This window comes from Pongo pygmaeus, chromosome 9, assembly GCF_028885625.2.
Source record: "Pongo pygmaeus isolate AG05252 chromosome 9, NHGRI_mPonPyg2-v2.0_pri, whole genome shotgun sequence".
Lineage (NCBI taxonomy): Eukaryota > Metazoa > Chordata > Mammalia > Primates > Hominidae > Pongo > Pongo pygmaeus.
This window is the reverse complement of record NC_072382.2, coordinates 9733344-9755897: the sequence shown is the minus strand read 5'-3', so window position 1 is coordinate 9755897 and position 22554 is coordinate 9733344. Positions and strand designations below refer to the sequence as shown.

Sequence of the window (22554 nt, the reverse complement as noted above, 5' to 3'; positions counted from 1 at the left end):
ATGAATAATGCATAACAAGTCCTCACTAAATGTACATTGAATGAATGAATAATACTGGTATTAACTGATATATAGTATTTTGCTTTTGTTTAAGTCAAATCTTTTTTTCACTCACTTTAAATTTTAATCGATTAGTCCCTAATTAAGCTATATGCTTATTTGTCTATACTAATTAATTTGGCATCATAAAGACTACTAAATTTCTATGGGGAAAAAGTCTCAATTTCAGTCCCAGCCTTGTCATTTCACCCTAAGCTTCAGTGTTCTCATGTTTGTGTTCAAAGAAGATAGAAACTGTGGCCAGCGCAGTGGCTCATGCCTGTCATCCCAGCACTCTGCGAGGCCAAGGCAGATGGATTGCTTGAGCCCAGGAGTTCAAGACTGGCCTGGGCAACATGGCAATACTCCATCTCTACAAAAAATACAAAAATGAGTTGGGTGTGGTGGCACACGCCAGTAGTCCCAGCTACTTGGGAGGCTGAGGTGGGAGGGTCACCTGAACCTGGGAGGTCAAGGCTGCAGTGAGCTATGATTGCGTCACTGCCCTGTAGCCTAGGTGACAGAGCGAAACCTTGTCTCAAAAAAAAAAAAAAAAGAAATTGTGTCTTGTTTATCTTTGTATTCTCCATAGTAGCACAGTGTCTAGCTTATAATTATACTGGCTAATATTTATTGAGTAATTACTATGGGAAGTGTTACTGTTTTTTGTTTTTTTGAGACAGAATCTCGTTGTGTCACCCAGGTTGGAGTGCAGTGGCACAATCTTGGCTCACTGCAACCTCCACCTCCCGGGTTCAAGCAGTGCTGTGCCTCAACCTCCCAAGTAGCTAGGATTATAGGCATGCACCACCATGCCCAGCTAATTTTTTGTATTTTTAGTACAGATGGGGTTTTGCCATGTTGCCCAGGCTGGTCTCAAATCCCTGAGCTCAGGCAATCCGCCCACCTTGGCCTCCCAAAGTGCTAGTATTACAGGCATTAGCGACCACGCCTGGCCTTTTTTTTTTTTTTTTTTTTTTTTGAGATGAAGTTTTGTTCTTCTTGCCCAGTCTGGAGTCTGGAGTGCAATGGCTTGGTCTCTGCTCACTGCAACCTCTGCCTCCCAGGTTCAAGCAATTCTCCTGCCTCAGCCTCCCAAGTAACTGGGATTACAGGTGCCTGCCACCACACCTGGCTAACTTTTGTATTTTTGGTAGAGATGGGGTTTCACTATGTTGGCCAGGCTGGTCACGAACTCCTGACCTCAGGTGATCTGCCCGCCTTGACCTCCCAAAATGCTGGGATTACAGGCGTGAGCCACCGAGCCCGGCTGTGTTTTTATACATATTAATTAATTTAACTCTCACAAAAACCCTGTGAGATAGGCAATTCTGTTATTCCCATTTTACAGATGGGGAAACAGACAAAGAGAGGTGAAAAAATATAGTCTAGGTTACCTAACTAGAAATAGCAGGGCAAAGATCTGAACCAAGGCAGCGGGGTTCCAGAGCTCCTAGTCTTAACCCCTAGGCTAGCCTGCTTCTCAGTAAATGTTTTCTTTTTTTTTTTTGAGATGGAGTCTCACTCTGTTGCCCAGGCTGGAGTGCAGTGGTGCGATCTCAGCTCACCGCAACCTCCGCCTCCCAGGTTCAAGCACTTCTGCCTCAGCCTCCTGAGTAGCTTGGACTACAGGTACGTGCCACCACACCCAGCTAATTTTTGTATTTTTAGTAGAGACGGGGTTTCGCCATGTTCGCCAGTCTGGTCTTAAACTCCTGACCTCAGGTGATCCACCTGCCTCGGCCTCCCAAAGTGCTGGGATTAAAGGTGTGAGCCACAGCACCCAGCCTCAGTAAGTGTTTTCTAAATGAAGAAAAGAGAATGATAACATCTGACCCCAAACTAGTGAGCATAAGAGAAAGATGCATATGCATATCAAATGCACCTTGGAAATATGACATATGTTGAATGTAAATACTCTCGAGCTACTAATTATTGAGCTACTGTGTGGCAGGCATTGCAGACATCTATTTCTAATCCTCAGTCTTGAAACAGGCCTTCTTTATTAACCTCATTTGACAGGTAAGGAAACAGACTCAGAGAGGGTAGGTACTTTGCCCAAAGTCAAACTGTGAATGGCAGAACACTTCCCATAGTAATTACTCAATAAATATTAGTTATTATAATTAGAAGCTAGACACTATCCTAGTATGGAGACTTCAAATCCAGGTTTGACTGGCTCTAAAGTCTGTGTTCCCTCCTCTCTGTTATGCTTCCATGGGCTTTTCACTGCTCAGGTTAACTGAAGCAAAGTGAAATAAAGCCTGCTCTGCTCATAATTAAATAGGTAGAACGGCCGGGCGCAGTGGCTCACACCTGTAATCCCAACACTTTGGGAGGCCGAGGCTGGTGGATCACGAGGTCAAGAGATCGAGACCATCCTGGCCAACATGATGAAACCCTTTCTCTACTAAAAATACAAAAATTAGCTGGGCGTGGTGGTGCACACTGGTAGTCCCAGCTACTTGGGAGGCTGAGGCAGGAGAATCACTGGAACCCGGGAGATGGAGGTTGCAGTGAGCCAAAATCGTGCCACTGCACTCCAGCCTGGTGACAGAGCGAAACTCTGTCTCAAAAAAAAAACAACAGGTAGAACATTTTCTTGGTCCTATGTTAAAATAACTTATTCATAATGATATCCTTGAGGGTCCTGCAAGATCCTAATGCATCTTTTAACACTTTGCCAAAGAGGTACCTTCTTAAGGGTATTACTCAGTTTTGGTTTCACAGAGTTTTGTGTTTAAGTGTATTTAATTGCTTTGAAATGTGGAGGCATATGTCTTAAGAAATCACAATAGTCATAAATCACTGAACTGTGAAGTCAGAAGAGGAAAAGCTAGTTTAGACCTCTCGTTTTCCAAATGAGGCAATTAAGATCCAAGTTGATATATGATTTGCCAACGGTCACACAGCTAAGTGGTGGCTACGCCAGGACTGGAATCCAGGGCCAACCCCCAGAACTCTAACTCCTTGTCCATTGCTTCCACCAATTTGTAAAGTTGATACCTGCTCAGTCTTCTTCTGTAGGAAAACCTAAAGCTAGAGGAACTGGGTAGAAAGGAATGAAAATGAAGTCGGAATAAGGCAATTGCAAATGTTTCCAATTAAAATGAAGACACAGCAGCCTTGTCTGTGTATTTACAGTCGAGTTTCCTGAACGTCAAGTACCAGGCAGTGGTTGGGATGGTGAGGTTTCCCAGAACCCTGGAAGGAGGCAGTCCTCCGGAATCTTTCTCTACGCCAGCTGCAACAAAAGAGAGCTGCCCAAGGATGGAAACTCTGGTGAAAACAAAAAGCTCTCAGCCTCAAAGGTGCTGACACTTCAACTAGGAAAACTGAGAAAGAATACAGGCTTAAAATTCCCATGGAAAAACATAAAGTTCCTTCGCAAAGGAGATGTAGCAGGAGGAAGCCAAGTTATCAAGTGGAGGTTGTGACTCAGTTTGTAGGAAATAATTAAAACCTGAATGTGGATGCTTAAAGAGTAACTTTTCCAGAACTCGTATGCTTCTTTCCCTACCTCCAGCTCCTGGGTGATGACTTCCTCATTTTCTATCTCTTCTCCTCTAGAAGGTAAACAGACAAGAGACAAGTAAGACATGAAGGAAAGCTCTGGAGAGAGTAGACTCTACTAGGGCAAAAATAACACTTCCACTGAACTAAAGAAACATAACGTAAGTAAAACTGTGTATGCTGACCCAGTGCTCATGGGGAAGAAGTGATCACCTAGGTGGCGTGGTCTGAACATTGGTATAAAATGACTTCTCAACCTGCCAAGACCTGAAATTTCCACTGTGAAAGTTAATCATTGGTTAGAACAGTTGTACTTTAAGTGTGCTTTGGGGACCCTTTCAATGGGTCTTCAAGGGTAAAACTATTTTCATAATAATACTAAGGTATTATTTACCTTTCTCACTGTGTTAATATTTGTAACCATGATTGCAAAAGCAATGGTGGGCAAAATTGCCAGTGCCTTAGCACATATCTAGCCAGTTGCACTAGGCTGTGCTATCAGTCAAAGAAATCTTTACTGCTGCATAGGAAAAAAAAAATCCAGTTTCACTGACTATCCTTGAGGAAGCAGAAAAAAAAAGCAATCATTTTATAAAATCTCAATCTTTAACTACATGTCTCTTTAAATGTTATGTGATAAAACACGAAGTATGCATAAAGCGCTTCTGCTGCATACCAAAATATGATAGTTATTTTAGGGAAACTCACTTGTGTGACTGTTTAAGCTGCAAACTGAACTGTCTGCTTTTCTTCATGGAATATTTTACTTGAATGATCAGCTAACAGACAAACTATGGTTGTTATTCATACTTGGAAGTTTGACAGACACTTTCTTAAAAATGAATAAAATAGGCATGTCAACTCAAGGAAAAGAACTGACAATACTTGTTGTCAACAATAAATTTTGGGCTTTCAAGTGAAAATTTAAATTTTGGAAAATTTCCGTCCACCATTTTGAGTTTGACAGTTTCCAAATACGTCAACACTTTTAAGATTGTGGTGATATTAACAAATATTTTTCGATATTGTATAATGAAATGTATCAATATTTGGAGGATGTGCATAATTCAGTGAACCAAACACAATATTCCAAACGACCAATGAAACACATCATGTTACAAAATCATCCTAGGTCAGGCTGGGCACAGTGGCTCACGCCTGTTAATCCCAGTGCTTTGGGAGGCCAAGGCAGGTGGATCACCTGAGGTCAGGAGTTCGAGACCAGCCTGGCCAACGTGGTAAAACCCTGTCTCTACTAAAAATAAAAAAAAGGCCCAGTGCGGTGGCTTATGCCTGTAATCCCAGCACTTTGGGAGGCTGAGGCGGGTGGATCACCTGAGGTCAGGAGTTTGAAACCAGTCTGATCAACATGGAGAAACCCCATTTCTACTAAAAATAAAAAATTAGCCAGGCATGGTGGTGCATGCCTGTAATCCTAGCTACTTGGGAGGCTGAGCCAGGAGAATTGCTTGAACGAGGAGGCAGAGGTTTTGGTGAGCTGAGATTGCGCCATTGCACTCCAGCCTGGGCAACAAGAGTGAAACTCCATCTCAAAAAAATAAATAAATAAAAATAAATAAAAATACAAAAAATTAGCTGGGCGTGGTGGCAGGTGCCTGTAATTCCAGCTACTTGGGAGGTTGCGGTAGGAGAATCACTTGAACCCAGGAGGTGGAGGTTGCAGTGAGCCAAAATCGCACCATTGCACTCCAGCCTGGGTGACAAGAGTGAAACGCGGTCCCAAAACAAAACAAAAACAAAAATCATCCTAGGTCAAACATTCATTCAAAGAACAACAAAGACCAGTGGATTTTAATGTAACAGAGTTCAAAAAGTTCATGACATAATTTCAGATTCCACATTGCAACTAATCTTAAAAATAACTACCATTAAAAAAAAAAAAAAAAACCCAAACTACGATTTGTCCAGTTTTGTTGTAGGGTCAAAGAATATCCACAATGATCTGAGAGGGCTACTAATATAGTCCTACCTTTCCAAACTACAAATACATATAAGCTGTTTTTTTTTTTTTTTTGAGATGTTGTTTCGCTATTGTTGCCCAGGCTGGAGTGCAATAGCGCGATCTCAGCTCACTGCAACCTCCACCTCCTGGGTTCAAGCGATTCTCCTGCCTCAGCCTCCCAAGTAGCTGGGATTACATGCACCCGCCACCACACCTCGCTAATTTTTGTATTTTTAGTAGAGATGGGGTTTCACCATGTTGGCCAGACTGGTCTCAAACTCCTGACCTCAGATGATCCGCCTGCCTTGGCCTCCCAAAGTGCTGGGATTACAGGCGTGAGCCACCGCACCTGGCCTGATTTTTTTTTCTCTCTTTTTGAAGTTGAGACAAGGTCTCACTCTGTTCCCCAGGCTGGAGTGCAGTGGTGCAATCATGGCTAGCTGCAGCCTCAACTCCCTGGGCCAACCGATTCCTCCTGCCTTAGCCTTCCAAGCAGCTGGGATCACAGGTGCAAACCACCATGGCCAGCTAATTTATTTTTTGTAGAGATGGGGTCTCACTTTGTTGCCCAGGCTGATCTCAAACTCCTATGCTCGAGCAATCCTCCCACTTGAGCCTCCCAAAGTGCTGGGATTACAAGAGTGAGCCACTGCACCTAGCCAAAAGTTCCCTTCTATTTCTAGTTTATTGTTTTGTTTTGTTTTTTTGAGACAGTCTCACTCTGTTGCACAGGCTGGAGTGCAGCGGGGCGATCTGCTCACTGCAGCCTCTGCCTCCCAGGTTGAACTGATTCTCCTGTCTCAGTCTCCCGAGTAGCTGGGGCTACAAGTGTGCACCACCATGCTCAGCTAATTTTTGTATTTTTAGTAGAGACGGGGTTTCACCATGTTGACCAGGCTGCTCTTGAACTCCAGACTTCAGGTGGTCTGCCTGACTCGGCCTCCCAAAGTGCTGGTATTACAGATGTGAGCCACTGTACCCCGCTGTTTTTTTTTTTTTAATTGTTTTTATCATGAAAAGGTGAGGTTCTGGGTTTGATCAAATGCAGTGCAGTGGCAAGATTTCGGCTCACTGCAACCTCCGCCTCCCGGGTTCAAGCGATTCTCCTGCCTCAGCCTCCTGAATAGCTGGGATTACAGGCGTGAGCCATCTTGCCTGGCTCACTAAATATAACTTTAATAATACTGTATTTGTTGCATATATTATTCTTAAATTAATAAACACACTTTTAAATTTTTGCTGTAATTTTTTTTTTGTTTTAAGACAGAGTTTCACACTGTTGCTTGGGCTGGAGTGCAGTGGGACCATCCCGGCTCACTGCAACCGCCGTCTCCTGAGTTCAAGCAATTTTCCTGCCTCAGCCTCCTGGTTAGCTGGGGATCACAGGCGCCTGCCACTATGCTCAGCTATTTTTTTGTATTTTTAGTAGAGACGGGGTTTCACCATGTTGGCCAGGCTGGTCTCGAACTCCTGACCTCGTGATTCACCCCGCCCCTACCTCGGCCTCCCAAAGTGCTGGGATTACAGGCGTGAGCCGCTGTGCCTGGCCAAATTTTTGCTTTAATTTTTATGACAAATATTGACAGATTAATCAAAAGCTCTTTGGGGTCCTTAATAATTTTAAAGAGTTCAAGTTGGGTGCAGGTGGCTCATGCCTGGAATTCCAACACTTTGGAAAGCTAAAAAGGGAGGTTCCCTTGGGCCCAGGAGTTTGAGACCAGCCTGAGGAACATAGTGAGACTTCATTTCTACAGAAAAATAATTTTAAAATTAGCCTGGTGTGGTGGCACTATGCCTGTAGTCCTAGCTTCTCTGGAGGCTGAGGTGGGAGGATCCCTTGAGCCCAGCAGGTCAAGGCTGCAGTGATCACACCACTACATGTGAAACCCTGTCTTGGGAGAAAAAAAAAAAAAAAGAAAGAAAAATTGCAAGGGAGTTGAGATGAAAAAATATATATATTTTTTGAGACAGTGTCTCACTCTGTGGCCCAGGCTGGAGTACAGTGGCACAATCTCAGCTCACTGCAACCTCCATCTCCCAGGTTCAAGCAATTCTCCTGCCTCAGCCTCCCACCACCATGCCTGGCTAATTTTTGTATTTTTAGTAGAGACGGGGTTTCACCATGTTGGCCAGGCTGGTCTTGAACTCCTGACCTCAAGTGATCCATCCACCTTGGCCTCCCAAAGTGCTGGGATTATAGGTGTGAGCCACTATGCCCAGCCCTGAGATGTAAAATTTTGAGAAACACTGCTTCAAAGATATGTTGTCCTAGGCTGGGTGTGGTGCCTCACACCTATAATCCCAACACTTGGGGAGGCAGAGGTGAGAGGATTGCTTGAGGCCACGGGTTTGAGACTAGCCTGAACAACATAGCGAGATCTGCTTCTCTTCAAAAAAAAAAAAAAAGTTGTCCCTAATTTAGAAACTCATATGAATAATATATATACTGAATATAAAATTCCTGGGAAAGACAGTCCTGCAAGATGCTACTTTACCAGTCTCCTGAACTGGGTGAAGGTAAAGAAGAGGTGACCTGTGGGAATGCACTAGCACTAACTGGTGTTTGCATAGGCTACCCTACTACCTTTGAAATTACCTGATACTCTTCCCATATCTGATTTTGAATTTATACACACTGGGTCCTGCATGAAGAAACCTCGTCTCTGGAAACGGGTAGGTAAAGGGTTTTAAACTCATTGCCCCCAAACGATAGCCTAAATAAAATAGAAAGAGAATTACCAAAAAGCTAACGATTGTTCCTTATTTACAGGAAAGGGAACCTGCCCAATCTGTAACATCTCTTCATGAGTAAAATGTCCAACACTAAGCACTACTGCCTATGCTACCAGGATCGTCACTTGGAGCATTCTCCTACCTGCATGGGGAAAATACAGTGTGTTGGGATAATCTTTATACCTGCAGTCAAAAGCTCAGAATTCAAGTTTGATCATTTATGACCTTGTGCAAATCATTTCTCTTCAAGAAGACTAATGATACTAGTATCTGCCCTGATGACTCAGAGTCTTTGTTAGAATTAAATGTTTCTCCCAAGCATCTCTTGAATCTGTTCTTCTCTCCCATCCCCACTTTCACTGGAATCTCAGTGGACACAGAGAGGGCTCAAGTTAAATAATGACACAATCCAAAGGATACACCAATTACAAGCCAATTAGGAGGACGTTTGCTATCAATTTTAGATGAAATTAAGGTATTACTACAACTTCCTGCCACAACCAATGTAGCAAATAAAGATGTACACTAATGTTTTTAAGTGGCATCAAGGAATGGCTTATTTTCCAGATCTATCAATTACTCTTCCTTTCCCCCACTTGTGAGTCTTCCCTGTGTTCCAAGAGTGCCTACTATACCCCTAGCACTTACTGTTTTATTTCTCCTGTTCTAGAATCTCTGTCCACTTAAGGTCGTCTCTGTGGGGAGTTAAGGGGAGAGATGGAAAAAATAAAAATAAATAATTAGAGGAGATCCAGAGTTCCTAAGGATCAAAACTAGTTATATACATCAGATCAAGTATAAAAATATACATGGTATTGGTTTCAGAGGCAGCTGAGATGGAGTCGACAGAACAGGCCCAAAATAAGGAGAATCTGAGTTTAAATCTCAGTCCAATGTCCCTAATTTCTCTGAGCCTTGGTTTTCTTACTTACACAATAACAACTTTTGCCATGCCCTATTCTAAGTTTAATCTCACTTAATCCTCACAACAAACCTATGTCTAAATTCGATAGGTGAGGAAACTGAGGCACTGAGGAATGAATTTAACTGCCCATAGCTATGAATGCTGGAATTTGAATTTAAACTAAGGCAATACAGATCCAGAATTGATATTCTTAACCACTCTGCCAGTCTGCTTCCCGGGGTTATAAGGAGGAAAAAACAAGATAATAAACATAAAATCACTTTTTAAGCAGTAAAATATCATATACACATAAAGGACTATTTTCATTATGCTTTTCTCCATATTATTCTGATGCCATTTCTACTCAGCAGGGAAAAATCTTCTATGGTAGAAACTCTTCTACGGTAGAGTCACAAGTTCTACGTGCCCAAAGAATGGAATTTCCCACAATTTCCAAAGTTCAAGTCTGGAGCTGCCAGTAAAGAGATACCCCAGTGTCTGATCTTGGCTGCCTGGGATTAGAATGACATGAGATTGGAGCCAGAGCCCATGAGACTATTTAGACTAGAATTGCAGTCAAAAATGAAAAGAAATAGTTGTGCCAACTGCAAAGTCCCCAGAGGGGAAATACTGATCATATCCTGAGAAAAAACTTACTGATGCCCCATACCAAAGGCATGGCAGGAACCTAGGCTAGTTTTGATGTTTTAGTGCCAGATGACTCTTCTCAGTAGGCGGTGAGCCCACCTGGTGAGACTTACATTGCTGCCACAGAAATTTAACTCTTAATTCTTCCAATGATTCTTTTTTTGTTTTTGTGGGGGTTTTTTTTGAGACAGGGTCTCACTCTGTCACCCAGGCTGGAGTGCAGTGGCATGATCTCGGCTCACTGCAACTTCTGCCTCCCAGGTTCAAGTGATCCTCCCGCCTCAGCCTCCCGAGTAGCAGGGACTACAGGCATACGCCACCACGCCCAGCTAATTTTTGTATTTTTAGTAGAGACGGGCTTCACCATGTTGGCCAGACTGGTCTTGAAGTCCTGACCTCAGGTGATCTGTCTGCTTCGGCCTCCCAAAGTGCTGGGATTACAGGCATGAGCCACTGCGCCTGGCAATTTTTTTTTTTTTTTTTTTTTTTTTTTTTTTTTTTTGAGACGGAGTCTTGCTCTGTCTCCCAGGCTGGAGTGCAGTGGCGTGATCTCTGCTCACTGCAAGCTCCGCCTCCCAGGTTCACATCATTCTCCTGCCTCAGCCTCCAGAGTAGCTGGGACTACAGGCGCCCGCCACCACGCCCGGCTAATTTTTTTGTATTTTTAGTAGAGACGGGGTTTCACCATGTTAGCCAGGACGGTCTCGATCTCCTGGCCTCGTGATCCGCCCGCCTCGGCCTCCCAAAATGCTGGGATTACAGGTGTGAGCCACTGCGCCTGGCTCTTTTCCTTTTCTTTTCTTTTTTTTTTTTTTAAGAGACAGGGTCTTGCTCTGCCATCCAGGCTGGAGTACAGTGGTATACTCATAGCTCACTGCAGCGTCAAACTCCTAGGCTTAAGGGATCCTCCCACCTTAGCCTCCAGAGTAGCTAGGACTACAGATGCATACCACCATGCCCAGCTAATTTTTAAAATTTTTGGAGACAGGGTCTCACTATGTTGCCCAGGCTGGTCTTGAACTCCTGGCCTCAAGTGATCCTCCTGCCTCAGCCTCCCAAAGTGCTGGATTACAGGCATAAGCCACTGCCATCTGGCCAGGGGATTCTACTAGGATGCAGTAACTTGCCTCCTGCCCCACCCCCAACAGAGGGATGGGGCATCAGAGCAAAGGAAATGAAGGACATTTGCTGGAAATGACAGTCCAAAGAGGAAATTTCATGTGCTGCACCACAGCTGGCTGTCTGAAAGAAGAAAAAACAGCCCTCTTCTAGCTAGGGCCTGTTCCTGTTAATTGCTGGCTGCCCGATTCAGAAACAAACACCATACACTAATTACCTCATTTGAAAATAAAGATTAGACAGTGTATCCCAAACAACCACATAGGAGTAATGGTTCAAATATTTCACAGGGTTATTTTCCAACATTGAGTACTGTGGCCATGGTGATATTATGTCCCAGTAACTATTATTAAGTTGATGAGATCTTGCATATGAAGGGTCAGACTCTCCACGAATTTTTAGGTGACCACAAATCATGGCTTCAAAACAAAGGAAGAAAACTTACAGGCAGTATGGGATGGTGCAAAAGACATAAGATTTGGAATTGGAGGACCAAACTTCTTCATTTCCTAGTTTCTATGTCTACAAATGGGGATTCCAACGACCCCTGGAATGTGGGGATTAAATGAGATAATGCTGTAAGTAGCTACTTTGTAAATTCCAGAGTATTATATAAACATTAGCCCTTATGATAGATTTGAAGAGTTTCTCCCTAATGCTTCACTAGAAAAGCAAATTCAAGGCCGGGCATGGTAGCTCACGCCTGTAATCTCAGCACTTTAGGAGGCCGAGGTGGGCAGATCACCCGAGGTGGGCAGATCACCCGAAGTCAGGAGTTTGAGACCAGTCTGGCCAATGTGGCGAAACCCCGCCTCTACTAAAAATACAAAAATTAGCCGGGCGTGGTGGGGGGCACCTGCAATCCCAGCTACTCAGGAGGCTAAAGCATGAAAATTGCTTGAACCCAGGTTGCGGAGATTGCAGTGAGCCAAGATCGTGCCACTGCACTCCAGCATGGAGGACAGAGTGAGACTCCATCTCAAAAAAACAAACAAACAAAAAAGCAAATTCAAGAGAGCAGTACTTTCCAGGAAATCAATTCTTGAAACAGAGAGCACACACGTGCAAAACTGATTAGCTTTAATCTCAATGCAAAATCTGACAAATTCCAACCAAGAACTTTTCCTTGAAAATACCCAAGAATTAAATGTAAATGACACATAGGGACTGATGTTTGAAGGAAAATTATTTTTCAAGGTTTTGGTAATTTGCTTCACATAAACTTCTTGGTCAGTGCATAGAACCTGAAGCAGGGCCAAATGCTATATGAGGATAATAATATTGACTACTGAGGCAGAAGGAGCTTATGATTTAGCACTCTGCTACTAAATATGTCTGGTGACAGTTGATAAAGTCTTTCACAGTGTTGAGAAATAAAAGAGCTTCCATAAGCACTTATTCAAAATACATTGACTGGGCTGGGCGCAGTGGCTCACACCTGTAATCTCGGCACTTTGGGAGGCTGCAGCAGGTGGATCACCTGAGGTCGGGAGTTTGAGACCAGGCTGGCCAACACGGTAAAACCCCATCTTTACTAAAAATACAAAAATTAGCCGGACATGGTGGTGGGCACCTGTAATCCCAGCTACTTGGGAGACTGAGGCAAGAGAATCGCTTGAACCCGGGGAGATGGAGGCTGCGATGAACCAAGATTGCGCCACTGCACTCCAGCCTGGACAACAGAGCAAGACCCCATCTCAAGACCATTGATGAGTGTGGGTAACAAAATATAATATGAAAATCTGATGCTATGAATCCAACACCCGTGTTTTAGAAATGAGATTGAGGACAGATGACTAGCTGCTCTTTCCACATTTTTTTTGAGACGGAGTCTCACTCTGTTGCCCAAGCTGGAGTGCAGTAGCATGATCTCAGCTCACTGCAACCTTTGCCTCCCGGGTTCAAGTGATTCTCCTGTCTCAGCCTCCCACATAGCTGGGATTACAGGCATGTGCCACCACACCTAAGTTTTGTATTTTTTTTTAGTAGAGACAGGGTTTCACCATGCTGGCCAGCCTGGTCTTGAACTCCGGACCTCAGGTGATCTACCTGCCTCAGCCTCCCAAAGTGCTGGGATTCCAGGCGTGAGCCACCGCGCCCAGCCTGCTTCCACTTTCAAAAGTTCTTGACTGGTCTCAGAGGTTTGTCCACCTTTGCTGAAATAGATTCAGCCTGTATGTCCAACTAGAGACTCATGAACGCCTATAGCTGGAAATGCCTTCCATTTTGGCGGGGGATGACAGGGAAGTGACTTCTCCAAAGAAGGAAATGACTTCCACAAAGTTACATAATCCAGGATTAGCCCCTCAAGATTGTTGACTTCTTTGGCACACACGTTTTTCATTACAACGTACCACTCGGTCAGTCATTTTACCAAACTGTAACCCTGGTCACGCTCACCACTCTGCGTGACAAAGGCAATTCATTCTGGATACAAAGACATCAAAGCAAAATGTAATTTTTTTTTTTTTTTTGAGACAGAGTCTCGCTGTGTCACCCATGCTGCAGTATGATGTTGGCTCACCGTAACCTCTGCCTCCAAGGTTCAAGCAATTCTCACGCCTCGGCGTCTCGAGTAGCTTGTACTACAGGCGCCCACCACCACACCTGGCTAATTTTTGTATTTTCTGTAGATATGGGGTTTTGCTATGTTGCCAGGCTGGTCTCAAACTCCTGAGCTCAAGAGATCCACCCACTTTGGCCTCCCAAAGTGCTGGCATTACAGGTGTGAGCCACTGCACCCGGCCTAATGTAAGCTTTTTGATTAAAGGTTCTTAGAATTATAATTTTGGACATAAAGGGTTACATCCACATTTGTTTGTCATAAAGCTCTATTATCTATTCTCAGTTTTCTCACCTTGCATGGTGATTAGGATGATTAGTGAAATAATGCATGTATAATTGTTTTTTCTAGTACTTAGTACACAGATTACTGGATAAAGTCTTTTTTATAAGTGTTAAAACATGGAACAGGAAGAGACTAATGACATAAGACTACCCAGAATACTTCCATGTTTATTGACATCATTCTGTTTTCTCATAGGTTTCTTCCTGCCCTTTCTGGTAAGACACAACCTTTAAAATGCCATTTGTGGAGGAATGGATTTGCCCTTAGAACTGTGTCAGACTTAATTTTGTTTCGTTTGGTGGGAGTAGGAGGAATAACTAAACCTTGTTTGGGGGTAGGGGGGATAACTATACCTAAGGGAGAATTAGGAAGCTGTTCTGAAGTGAAATCAAAAGGCCTCAGTGGGTAACTCAATAAACCAGAAAGGAGTCTAAATTAACCTCTTAAGTTAACTTAGTTTCTCTTTGTTACTCTTTGCACTTAAGTTACTCTTTGCACAAAAATGCATCTTCCCCTTTCACTTTAACCATCCTAAGAGCTAATGCAAAATTACCTTTGGCCAATAGGTCCAGGATGTGCTCCTTATTCTGGAAATGTAATAGTGTCTCACCTCACCACCCTGTCCAGTAGTTGTGGCTTGTTACATGAAGATTAACCTGTCCATTAGAATTCACATCATGCGGCCAGGCACAGTGGCTCACGCCTGTAACCCCACACTTTGGGAGGCCGAGGCCGGCAGACCAAGAGGTCAGGAGATAGAGACTATCCTGGCTAACATGGTGAAACCCCATCTCTACTAAAAATACAAAAAATTAGCCAGGCGTGGTGGCAGGCGCCTGTAGTCCCAGCTACTCAGGAGGCTGAGGCAGGACAATGGCGTGAACCCGGGAGGCAGAGCTTGCAGTGAGCCGAGACTACGCCACTGTACTCCAGACTGGGCAACAGAGCGAGATTCGGTCTCAAAAAAAAAAAAGAATTCACATCATGCTGAACTCACTGCAGCACTCTAAATAGCCTACCAATCCCAGGAACCCAAAAAGCACTTGGATGTAAAACTGCAAGCAAGGAAGGACATTTTATTTTTTTGGTTACACCATTGGGTGAGCTGCCCAGAAGCAGTACGTGTAAGGAAGAAGATTAAAAATGAAAAAAAAAAAAAAAAAAAAAAAAGCAGCAGCAGCAGTAGTTTCGGAAGGGCAAATGATGGAGAGAACATCCTTAGCTGGAAAGAAAGAAAGCAACTTTAACAATTGATACAGCCAGGTGCAGTGGCTCACCCCTGTAATCTTAGCACTCTGGGAGGCCAAGGCAGGAGGATCACCTGAGATCAGGAGTTCAAGACCAGCCTGGCCAACATGGTGAAACCCTGTCTCTACTAAAAATACAAAAATTAGCCAGGCATTGTGGTGGAAGCCTGTAGTCCCAGCTACTCGGGAGGCTGAGGTAGGAGAATTGCTTGAACCCAGGAGGCGGAGGTTGCAGTGAGCCAAGATTCTGCCACTGCAATCTGGCCTGGGTGACACAGAGTGAGACTCCATCTCAAAAACAGAAAAGAAAAGAAAAAAGAAAATGACTTTTTATATAAAGAGGGCAAATTTGACTACCTTAATCCGATTCTGGTGAGATATTAAGGAGATAAGAATTGTACTCATGGCCAGGTGTGCAGTGGCTCACACCTTGTAATCCCAGCACTCTGGGAGGCCAAGGCAGGCAGATCACTTGAGGTCAGGAGTTTGAGACCAGCCTGACCAACATGGTGAAACCCAGTCCCTGCTAAAAATATAAAAACTAGCTGGGCATGGTGGCAGGTGCCTGTAATCCCAGCTACTCAGGGGGCTGTGGCAGGAGAATCACTTGAACCCGGGAGATGGAGGTTGTAGTGAGCTGAGAACACACCATTGCACTCCAGCCTGAGCGACAGAATGACTGTCTCAAAAAAAAAAAAAAAAAGAAAGAAAAAAGAAATGTACTTGCTAGGTTTATAGAAAGATATACTTGGCCAGGTGTTGTGGCTCATGCCTGTAATCCCACTTTCAGAGGCTGAGGCAGGACTACTTGAGCCCAGGAGTTCGAGACCAGCCCGGGCAACACAGTGAGCCCTCATCTGTATCATATAAAAAAAAGAAAAAGGCCAGGTGCTGTGGCTCATACCTGTAATCCCAGCACTATGGGAGGCTGAGTCGGGCAGATCACTTGAGGTCAGGAGTTCGAGATGAACCTGGCCAACATGGTGAAAGCCCGCCTCTACTAGAATATAAAAATTAACCTAACCGGGCGTGGTGGTGGCACCTGTAATCCCAGCTACTCTGGAGGCTGAGGCAGGAGAATCACTTGAACTCAGGAGGCAGAGGGTGCAATGAGCCGAGATCATACCATTGCACTCCAGCCTGGGCAACAAGAGCGAAACTTTGTCTTAAAAAAAAAAAAAAAAAAGAAAAAGAACAAAGAAAAAGAAAAAGAAAAAGAAACTAAGTGCTGGTTTCCCCATAACATGTCAGGGAAGCCCACTCTAAGTAAGTGACTAATTTCTAAAGGAAGAATATGAGCTAGTGAGGCACAAATGGAGAGTGGATGGCGGGTCTGGGGTGGGTAGAGGAAATAGCAGGTACAAGAGTACTCAGTTGAGAAAAAGCATGGCACTTTCAAAAGAGAGAAGTACAGTAACCCGAACGCAGTAGGCAAGAAAGACAATGCTACAAGGTGAGACTATACAGATAAGTGAGTCAGTCAGCATATATCTGAGACCCTACAGTGCACCAGGCACTGTTCTGGGCACTAATATGGTAAGTAACAAGAGAGACATGATCCCTTGTCTTTAAGGGCTTACATTTCAGGAGGTGTGGAGAGCAACATTCAACATATAAATAAATAAACAAATATAAATTGAGGTACTCTAAACAGCATCAAGAAAATAATATGTGGTTTTATTTAGGATGACTAGAAGGCTGCTTTAGCTAGTATGGCCAGTGATGGCCTTTCAGAATAAATCACAACTGACTTGAGGCCTTCATGGAAAGGAGCAACGATCGTGGGGAAAAGCATTCCAAGCAGAAAAATCAGCAAGTGCAGATGTCTGTGATGAGTTTAATGGACAGAAAGGTCAGTGTGGCTAGAACATTGAAAATGAAGACAGAGAGGAGGGAGATGAAGATGGAGTGTTAGGCAGGGACCAGATCGTGTAAGGCTTGTAGGCCACTGTAAAAAGTCCAGATTTTATGCTAAGGATTTTATAAAGGGGGGATAAATGATTTGATATATGCTTTAAAAATATCTAAATATCTATTTTAATTTTATTTCAGAGACAGGATTTCTCTCTGGCGCCCAGGCTGGAGTACAGCGACACAGTCACAGCTCAGTGCAGCCTCAACCTCCCAGGCTCAAGCAATCCTCCCACCTCAGCCTCCCAAGTAGCTGGAACTACAGGTGCCCACCACTATACCCAGCTAATTTTTGAAGAGATGGGGTTTCACTATGTTGCCCATGCTGGTCTCGAACTCCTGAGCTCAAGTGATCTGCCCACCTTGGCTTCCCTAAATGCTGGGATTATAGGCATGAGCCACCAGGCCGGGCGTGGTGGCTCATGCCTGTAATCCCAGCACTTTGGGAGGCCGAGGCGGGCGGATCAAGAGGTCAGGAGATCGAGACCATCCTGTGAATGGTGAAACCCCATCTCTACTAAAAATACAAAAAATTAGCTGGGCATGGTGGCGGGCGCCTGTAGTCCCAGCTACTCAGGAGGCTGAGGTGGGAGAATGGCACGAACCCAGGAGGCGGAGCTCGCAGTGAGCCAAGATTGCACCGCTACACTCCAGCCTGGGCCACAGAGCGAGAGACTCTGTCTCAAAAAAAAAAAAAAACAAGCATGAGCCACCAAGCTTGGTCAAAATATCTAAATATCTGGTGACTGAAAGGAAGATGAACTGTAAGGGGACAGGAGGAGAAGGGAGACCAGTTAAGAAGCTTCTGTAGTTGTCCAGGAGAAAGATGCTGCTGATTTGGACTTGGGATTTTAGAAATTAATAAATAGTTAGATTTGAGATATACTTTAGACTAATGGAATAGATGTGGGAATCAAGGATGGCTCTCAGATTTTTTGTCTTTGCAATTAGGTAGACAATGGTACATACTCTACTGAGATGGGGAATAATTCTAGGGAAAGAGATTTGGGGTGGGAGGGAGCAGGGAAAATTAGTAGTTGTGTTTTAAGTCTAAGAGGCCTATGAGACATCCAAGTGGATATACCGAGAAGGCAGTCTCCTAGTGTGTAAGGGACAGAAATCAGGACGGAAATATACATTTGAGTCACCAGTGTTTAGATGGTATGTGAAACTACTGGAATAGATGATGAGATCATCCAGGGAGAAATTATAGAGAAGGGATGAGGGCCTTCCTTATAAGCCAGGTTACGGATTGTGGAATCTATTGTCAGAGCAATCAGAAGGCACTGAAGGGTATAATAAAAAAAACGACATGACCAGATGGCTGTGACTTAAAAAAAAAAAAAATCCCTCCTGGCTGCAATGTGGGAAACAACCTGGAACAAGAACAGATGAAAGGAGACCAGCTAGGAGCCTCCTATGGCTCAAGGCAGAAGCTGATAGTAGCCTGGTCTACAGTGATAAAAGTGAAGATGAGGAAAGGTGGACTGATTTGGAAGATGCTACTCAGAGAGCTGAGGCAGGCAAGACTCAATCTTTTTTTTTCTGAGACGGAATCTTGCTCTGTTGTCCAGGCTGGAGTGCAGCGGTGCGATCTTGGATCACTGTAACCTCCGCCTCCCGGGTTCGAGAGATTCTCTTGCCTCAGTAATGACTTGGTGACTTGATAAGGTGAGGGAGAGCGATGACTTCTGGTTGCTTGAGCAACTAACTGAAGAGGTAAAAGCACCATTTTCTGAAAACAGGAGCCTTGGAAAGTAAATTTTTGAGGGCAAGATGTTGAGTCTGTATCTGGAGATGCTCAAGTTTGAGATGCCAATGAGACAGCCAAAGAGAGATTCTAGATAAGACTGCTGGAAACTGGCTTCCTACCTGCAGATGCATACATGAAGGAACTAGAGTTCAAAAAAGTAAAGGATGGGCCAGGCACAGTGACTCTCGCCTATAATCTCAGCACTTTGGGAGGCCAAAGTGGGTGGATCGCCTGAGGTCAGGAGTTCGAGACCAGCTTGGCCAACATGGTGAAACCCCATCCCTACTAAAAATACAAAAATCAGCCGGGTGTGGTGGCAGACACCTGTAATCCCAGCTACTTGAGAGGCTGAGGCAGGAGAATCGCTTGAACCCAGGAGGCAGAGGTTGCAGTGAGCCCAAATCTCACCATTGCATTCCAGCCTGGGCGACAAGAGCAAGACTCGGTCTTTTTGTTTGTTTTTTTGAGACGGAGTCTTGTTCTGTTGCCCAAGCTGGAGTGCAATGGTGCAATCTTGGCTCACTGCAACCTCCACCTCCTGGGTTCAAGCGATTCTCCTGCCTCAGCCTCCTGAGTAGCTGGGACTACAGGGGCCCGCCACCACACCTGGCTGATCTTTGTATTTTAGTAGAGACGAGGTTTCACCATGTTGGCCAGGATAATCTCCATCTCCTGACCTCGTGATCCACCTGCCTCAGCCTCCCAAAGTGCTGGGATTACAGGCATGAGCCACCATGCCCAGCTGACACTGTCTCAAAAAAAAAAAAAAAAAAAAAAAGAAGAAAAAGAAAAGGATGTTCGGCAAAGTATACCTGCTGGCATCTTTTTGCCCACTTGCCCAAATGCCAAGATTCAATCAAGGCTCTGGGGAGCGGCACAAAGATCTCAGTGCCATGACTCATATTTACTTGCAAGGTGCAATCAGGCATTTGAAAGCCAGAAACTCATTCAAATCAAGACATGATGTGACAGGAAATGTTTCAATGGAAAAAAATCTTGTTTTCATGGCAACTGCTAGGCCGGGGTTGGAGGGTGGGTATAGACCAGAGGAGCACTTTAGTTCCTGGGGAAAGTCTGTGGTAACGTGGGGTGTGGCCGGGCAAAGTGGCTCACGCCTGTAATCCCAGCACTTTGGGATGCCGAGGCAGGTGGATCACCTGAGGTCAGGAGTTCGAGACCAGTCTGGCCAACATGGTGAAACCGTCTCTACTAAAAACACCAAAATTAGCCGGGTGTGGTGGCGGGCACGTGTAATCCCAGCACTTTGGGAGGCATAGGCGGGTGGATCACTTGAGGTCAGGAGTTCAATACCAGCCTGGCCAACATGGTGAAACCCCATCTCTACCAAAAATAGAAGTATTAGCCAGGCGTGGCGGCGCATGCCTGTAATCCCAGCTACTCAGCAGGCTGAGGCAGGACAATCGCTTGAACCCAGGAGGCGGAGGTTGCAGTGAGTCAATATCGATGTACTCCAGCCAGGGCGACAGAGCGAGACTCCGTCTCAAAAAAAAAAAGGAGGGAGGGAGTTGCGGGGGGGCGGGGAAGGAGGAGAAGGGAGAGGCGCTGGGTGTGAAGTGGGGAAAGGGCAGTCTCTGGAGTCGGCGGACGACAGCAGTGATCCCGTACTCTGTGCCGGTCACTCGCCCGAGGGAGGGGACACAGGCCTGGCGCCCCCCGGTCTCCCTCGCACGCTCCCGGCCTGCGACCCGCGCTCCAGTCCCACGGCCTCCCCGTGGGAGCCCTGCAGTGGCACGGCCTGCACCCTGGGCGAGCTTGCTGGGTGTCCCGGCGCTGAGAAAGGGACCTCAGGGGGCAGGGGGGACTGCACTTCGGCGGCGGAGGGTGGGGCCCGGCCCGGAAACTTCCCTCAGAAATAAATAGAAACGCAAAGACAACTTCCCGAGGGCCCCGGGCCGTCGTGTGCCGTTACCTCAGCCCCAGGTGGTTCCCAGGCTCGGCCAGGCTATGTCTCACACACTGACTAGAGGTCCTTCGGCCTCTGAAAAGTGGCCCTGGATGGAATACCCACTAAGAAGTGCTCTCTGAAAAGGGCGGGCGCTAACCTCGAACGAAATCGTTTCGAGGGACTGGCTTGCCAGCTCCTCAGCGACTTCGGGGCTCGTGCCGCGCACCCGCCAGGCCTTCTGCGCACGCGCAAGTGCGCTTCCCACCGCCCCTTCGGGCGCAGCTCCAAGGCCTGGCAGCGGTCTGCGCGTGCGCATTTCATTATCTACGCTACGAGGACGCGCGCGGCCCCACCCACCGGACGCCTTGGCGCCTTCAGGTCCCTCCTGGATTTCCCAGCCCTTTGTTTATTTCACGCCTGCTTTCGCGTGGTGTCGTCGGGAACTAGCGACTGCAGAGTCCTTACTGTGTGCTAGGCGTTATGCAGGGTACCTTCCTTTATTCCTCGGCGACATGCTCTGCAGCAGACATTAATGTCCCAAACTTAGGATCGCTTGAGCTCAGGAGGCCGAGGCTGCAGTGAGCCGAGATCGCGCCACTGCACTCCAGCCTGGGCGACCAAGCGACACCTGTTACACACACACACACACACGCACTCCCACTTTTTTTCCTTAAATCTTATTTTTAAAAATAGAGACAGGGCCGGGCGCGGTGGCTCATGCCTGTAATTCCAGCACTTTGGGAGGCCAAGGTGGGTGGATAACCTGAGGTCAGGAGTTTGAGACCAACCTGGCCAATATGGTGAAACCCCATCTCTATTTTGCAAAAATACAAGCTTAGTCAGGCGCGGTGGCTCACTCCTGTAATCCCAGCACTTTGGGAGGCCGAGGCGGGCAGATCACGAGGTCAGGAGATCCAGACCATCCTGGCTAACACGGTGAAACCCCGTCTCTACTAAAAATAACAAAAAATACAAAAAATTAGCCGTGGTGGCGGGCGCCTGTAGTCCCAGCTACTCAGGAGGCTGAGGCAGGAGAATGGCGTGAACTCGGTAGGCGGAGCTTGCAGTGAGCCGAGTTTGCGAGATTGCGCCACTGGACTCTAGCCTGGGCGACAGAGCAAGACTCCGTCTCAAACAAAACAAAGCAAAAACAAAATTAGCCAGGCATGGTGGGGCACACCTGTAATCCATGCTACTCAGAAGGCTGAAGCACAAGAATCTCTTGAACCCTGGAGGCAGACGTTGCAGGGAGCTGAGATCACGCCATTGCTCTCCAGCCTGGACAACAAGAGCAAAACTCCGACTCAAAAAAGAAAAAAAAAATCGGGGGGAGTTGGGGGCTGGGCGCGGTGGCTCACATCTGTAATCCCAGCACTTTGGGAGGCCAAGGCAGGCAAATCACGAGGTCAGGAGTTCAAGACCAGCCTGGGCAACATGGTGAAACTCCATCTCTACTAAAAATACGAAAATTAGGGTTGGGCATGGTGGCCGCGTGCCTGTAATCCCAACTACTTGGGAGGCTGAGGCAGGAGAATTGCTTGAACCTGGGAGGCAGACGTTGCAGTGAGCTGAGATCACGCCACTGCACTCCAGCCTGGGCTACAGAGCGAGGCTCCATCTCAAAAAAAAAAAAAAAGAAAGAAACTGTGAAGCAGTTTTCCAGAGTGGCTGTACCATTCTGCACTCCTGCCAGCAGAGTGTGAGAGTTGCCCTGCATCCTTGCCAGCACTTGATATTTTCAGTTAAAAACTTTTTGCCATCCTAATAGATGTATACTGGTATCTAGTTATAGATTTAATTTGCATTTCCCTAACGACTAATGATGTTGAGCACCTTTTTATGGGCCCTTGGGATTCTTGAGAATTAGTAAACCTATACCCTAACTCAGAAACAATTTACAGTGCTAAAGAGACTCGTATGGATTCAGACTTAGCCTGCCATACTGGAACATTTCAACAGCAACGCTCGCA

General features: G+C 45.7%; 1 protein-coding gene across 6 annotated transcripts in view; it reads right to left on the bottom strand.

Annotated features, from left to right (window-relative positions):
* MAJIN (membrane anchored junction protein) overlaps positions 1-20883 on the bottom strand; it is a 34045-nt gene extending 13162 nt beyond the window's left edge. For 2 of the 6 annotated variants that reach the window (XM_054437546.2, XM_063671734.1), the window contains exons 1-4: positions 20742-20883; positions 8897-8943; positions 8112-8229; positions 3560-3605 (exon numbers count right to left, since the gene is read on the bottom strand). In XM_054437546.2, the coding sequence (XP_054293521.1) occupies positions 3560-3605; positions 8112-8212 (147 nt within the window). In that variant the 5' untranslated portion in view covers positions 8213-8229; positions 8897-8943; positions 20742-20883. Of the gene's footprint in view, positions 1-3559; positions 3606-8111; positions 8230-8896; positions 8944-20608 lie in introns of all 6 variants that reach the window. The other 4 variants (XM_054437547.2, XM_054437548.2, XM_063671735.1 and 1 more) reach the window with 3 other exon arrangements.
* Positions 20884-22554: the final 1671 nt, after the last annotated feature.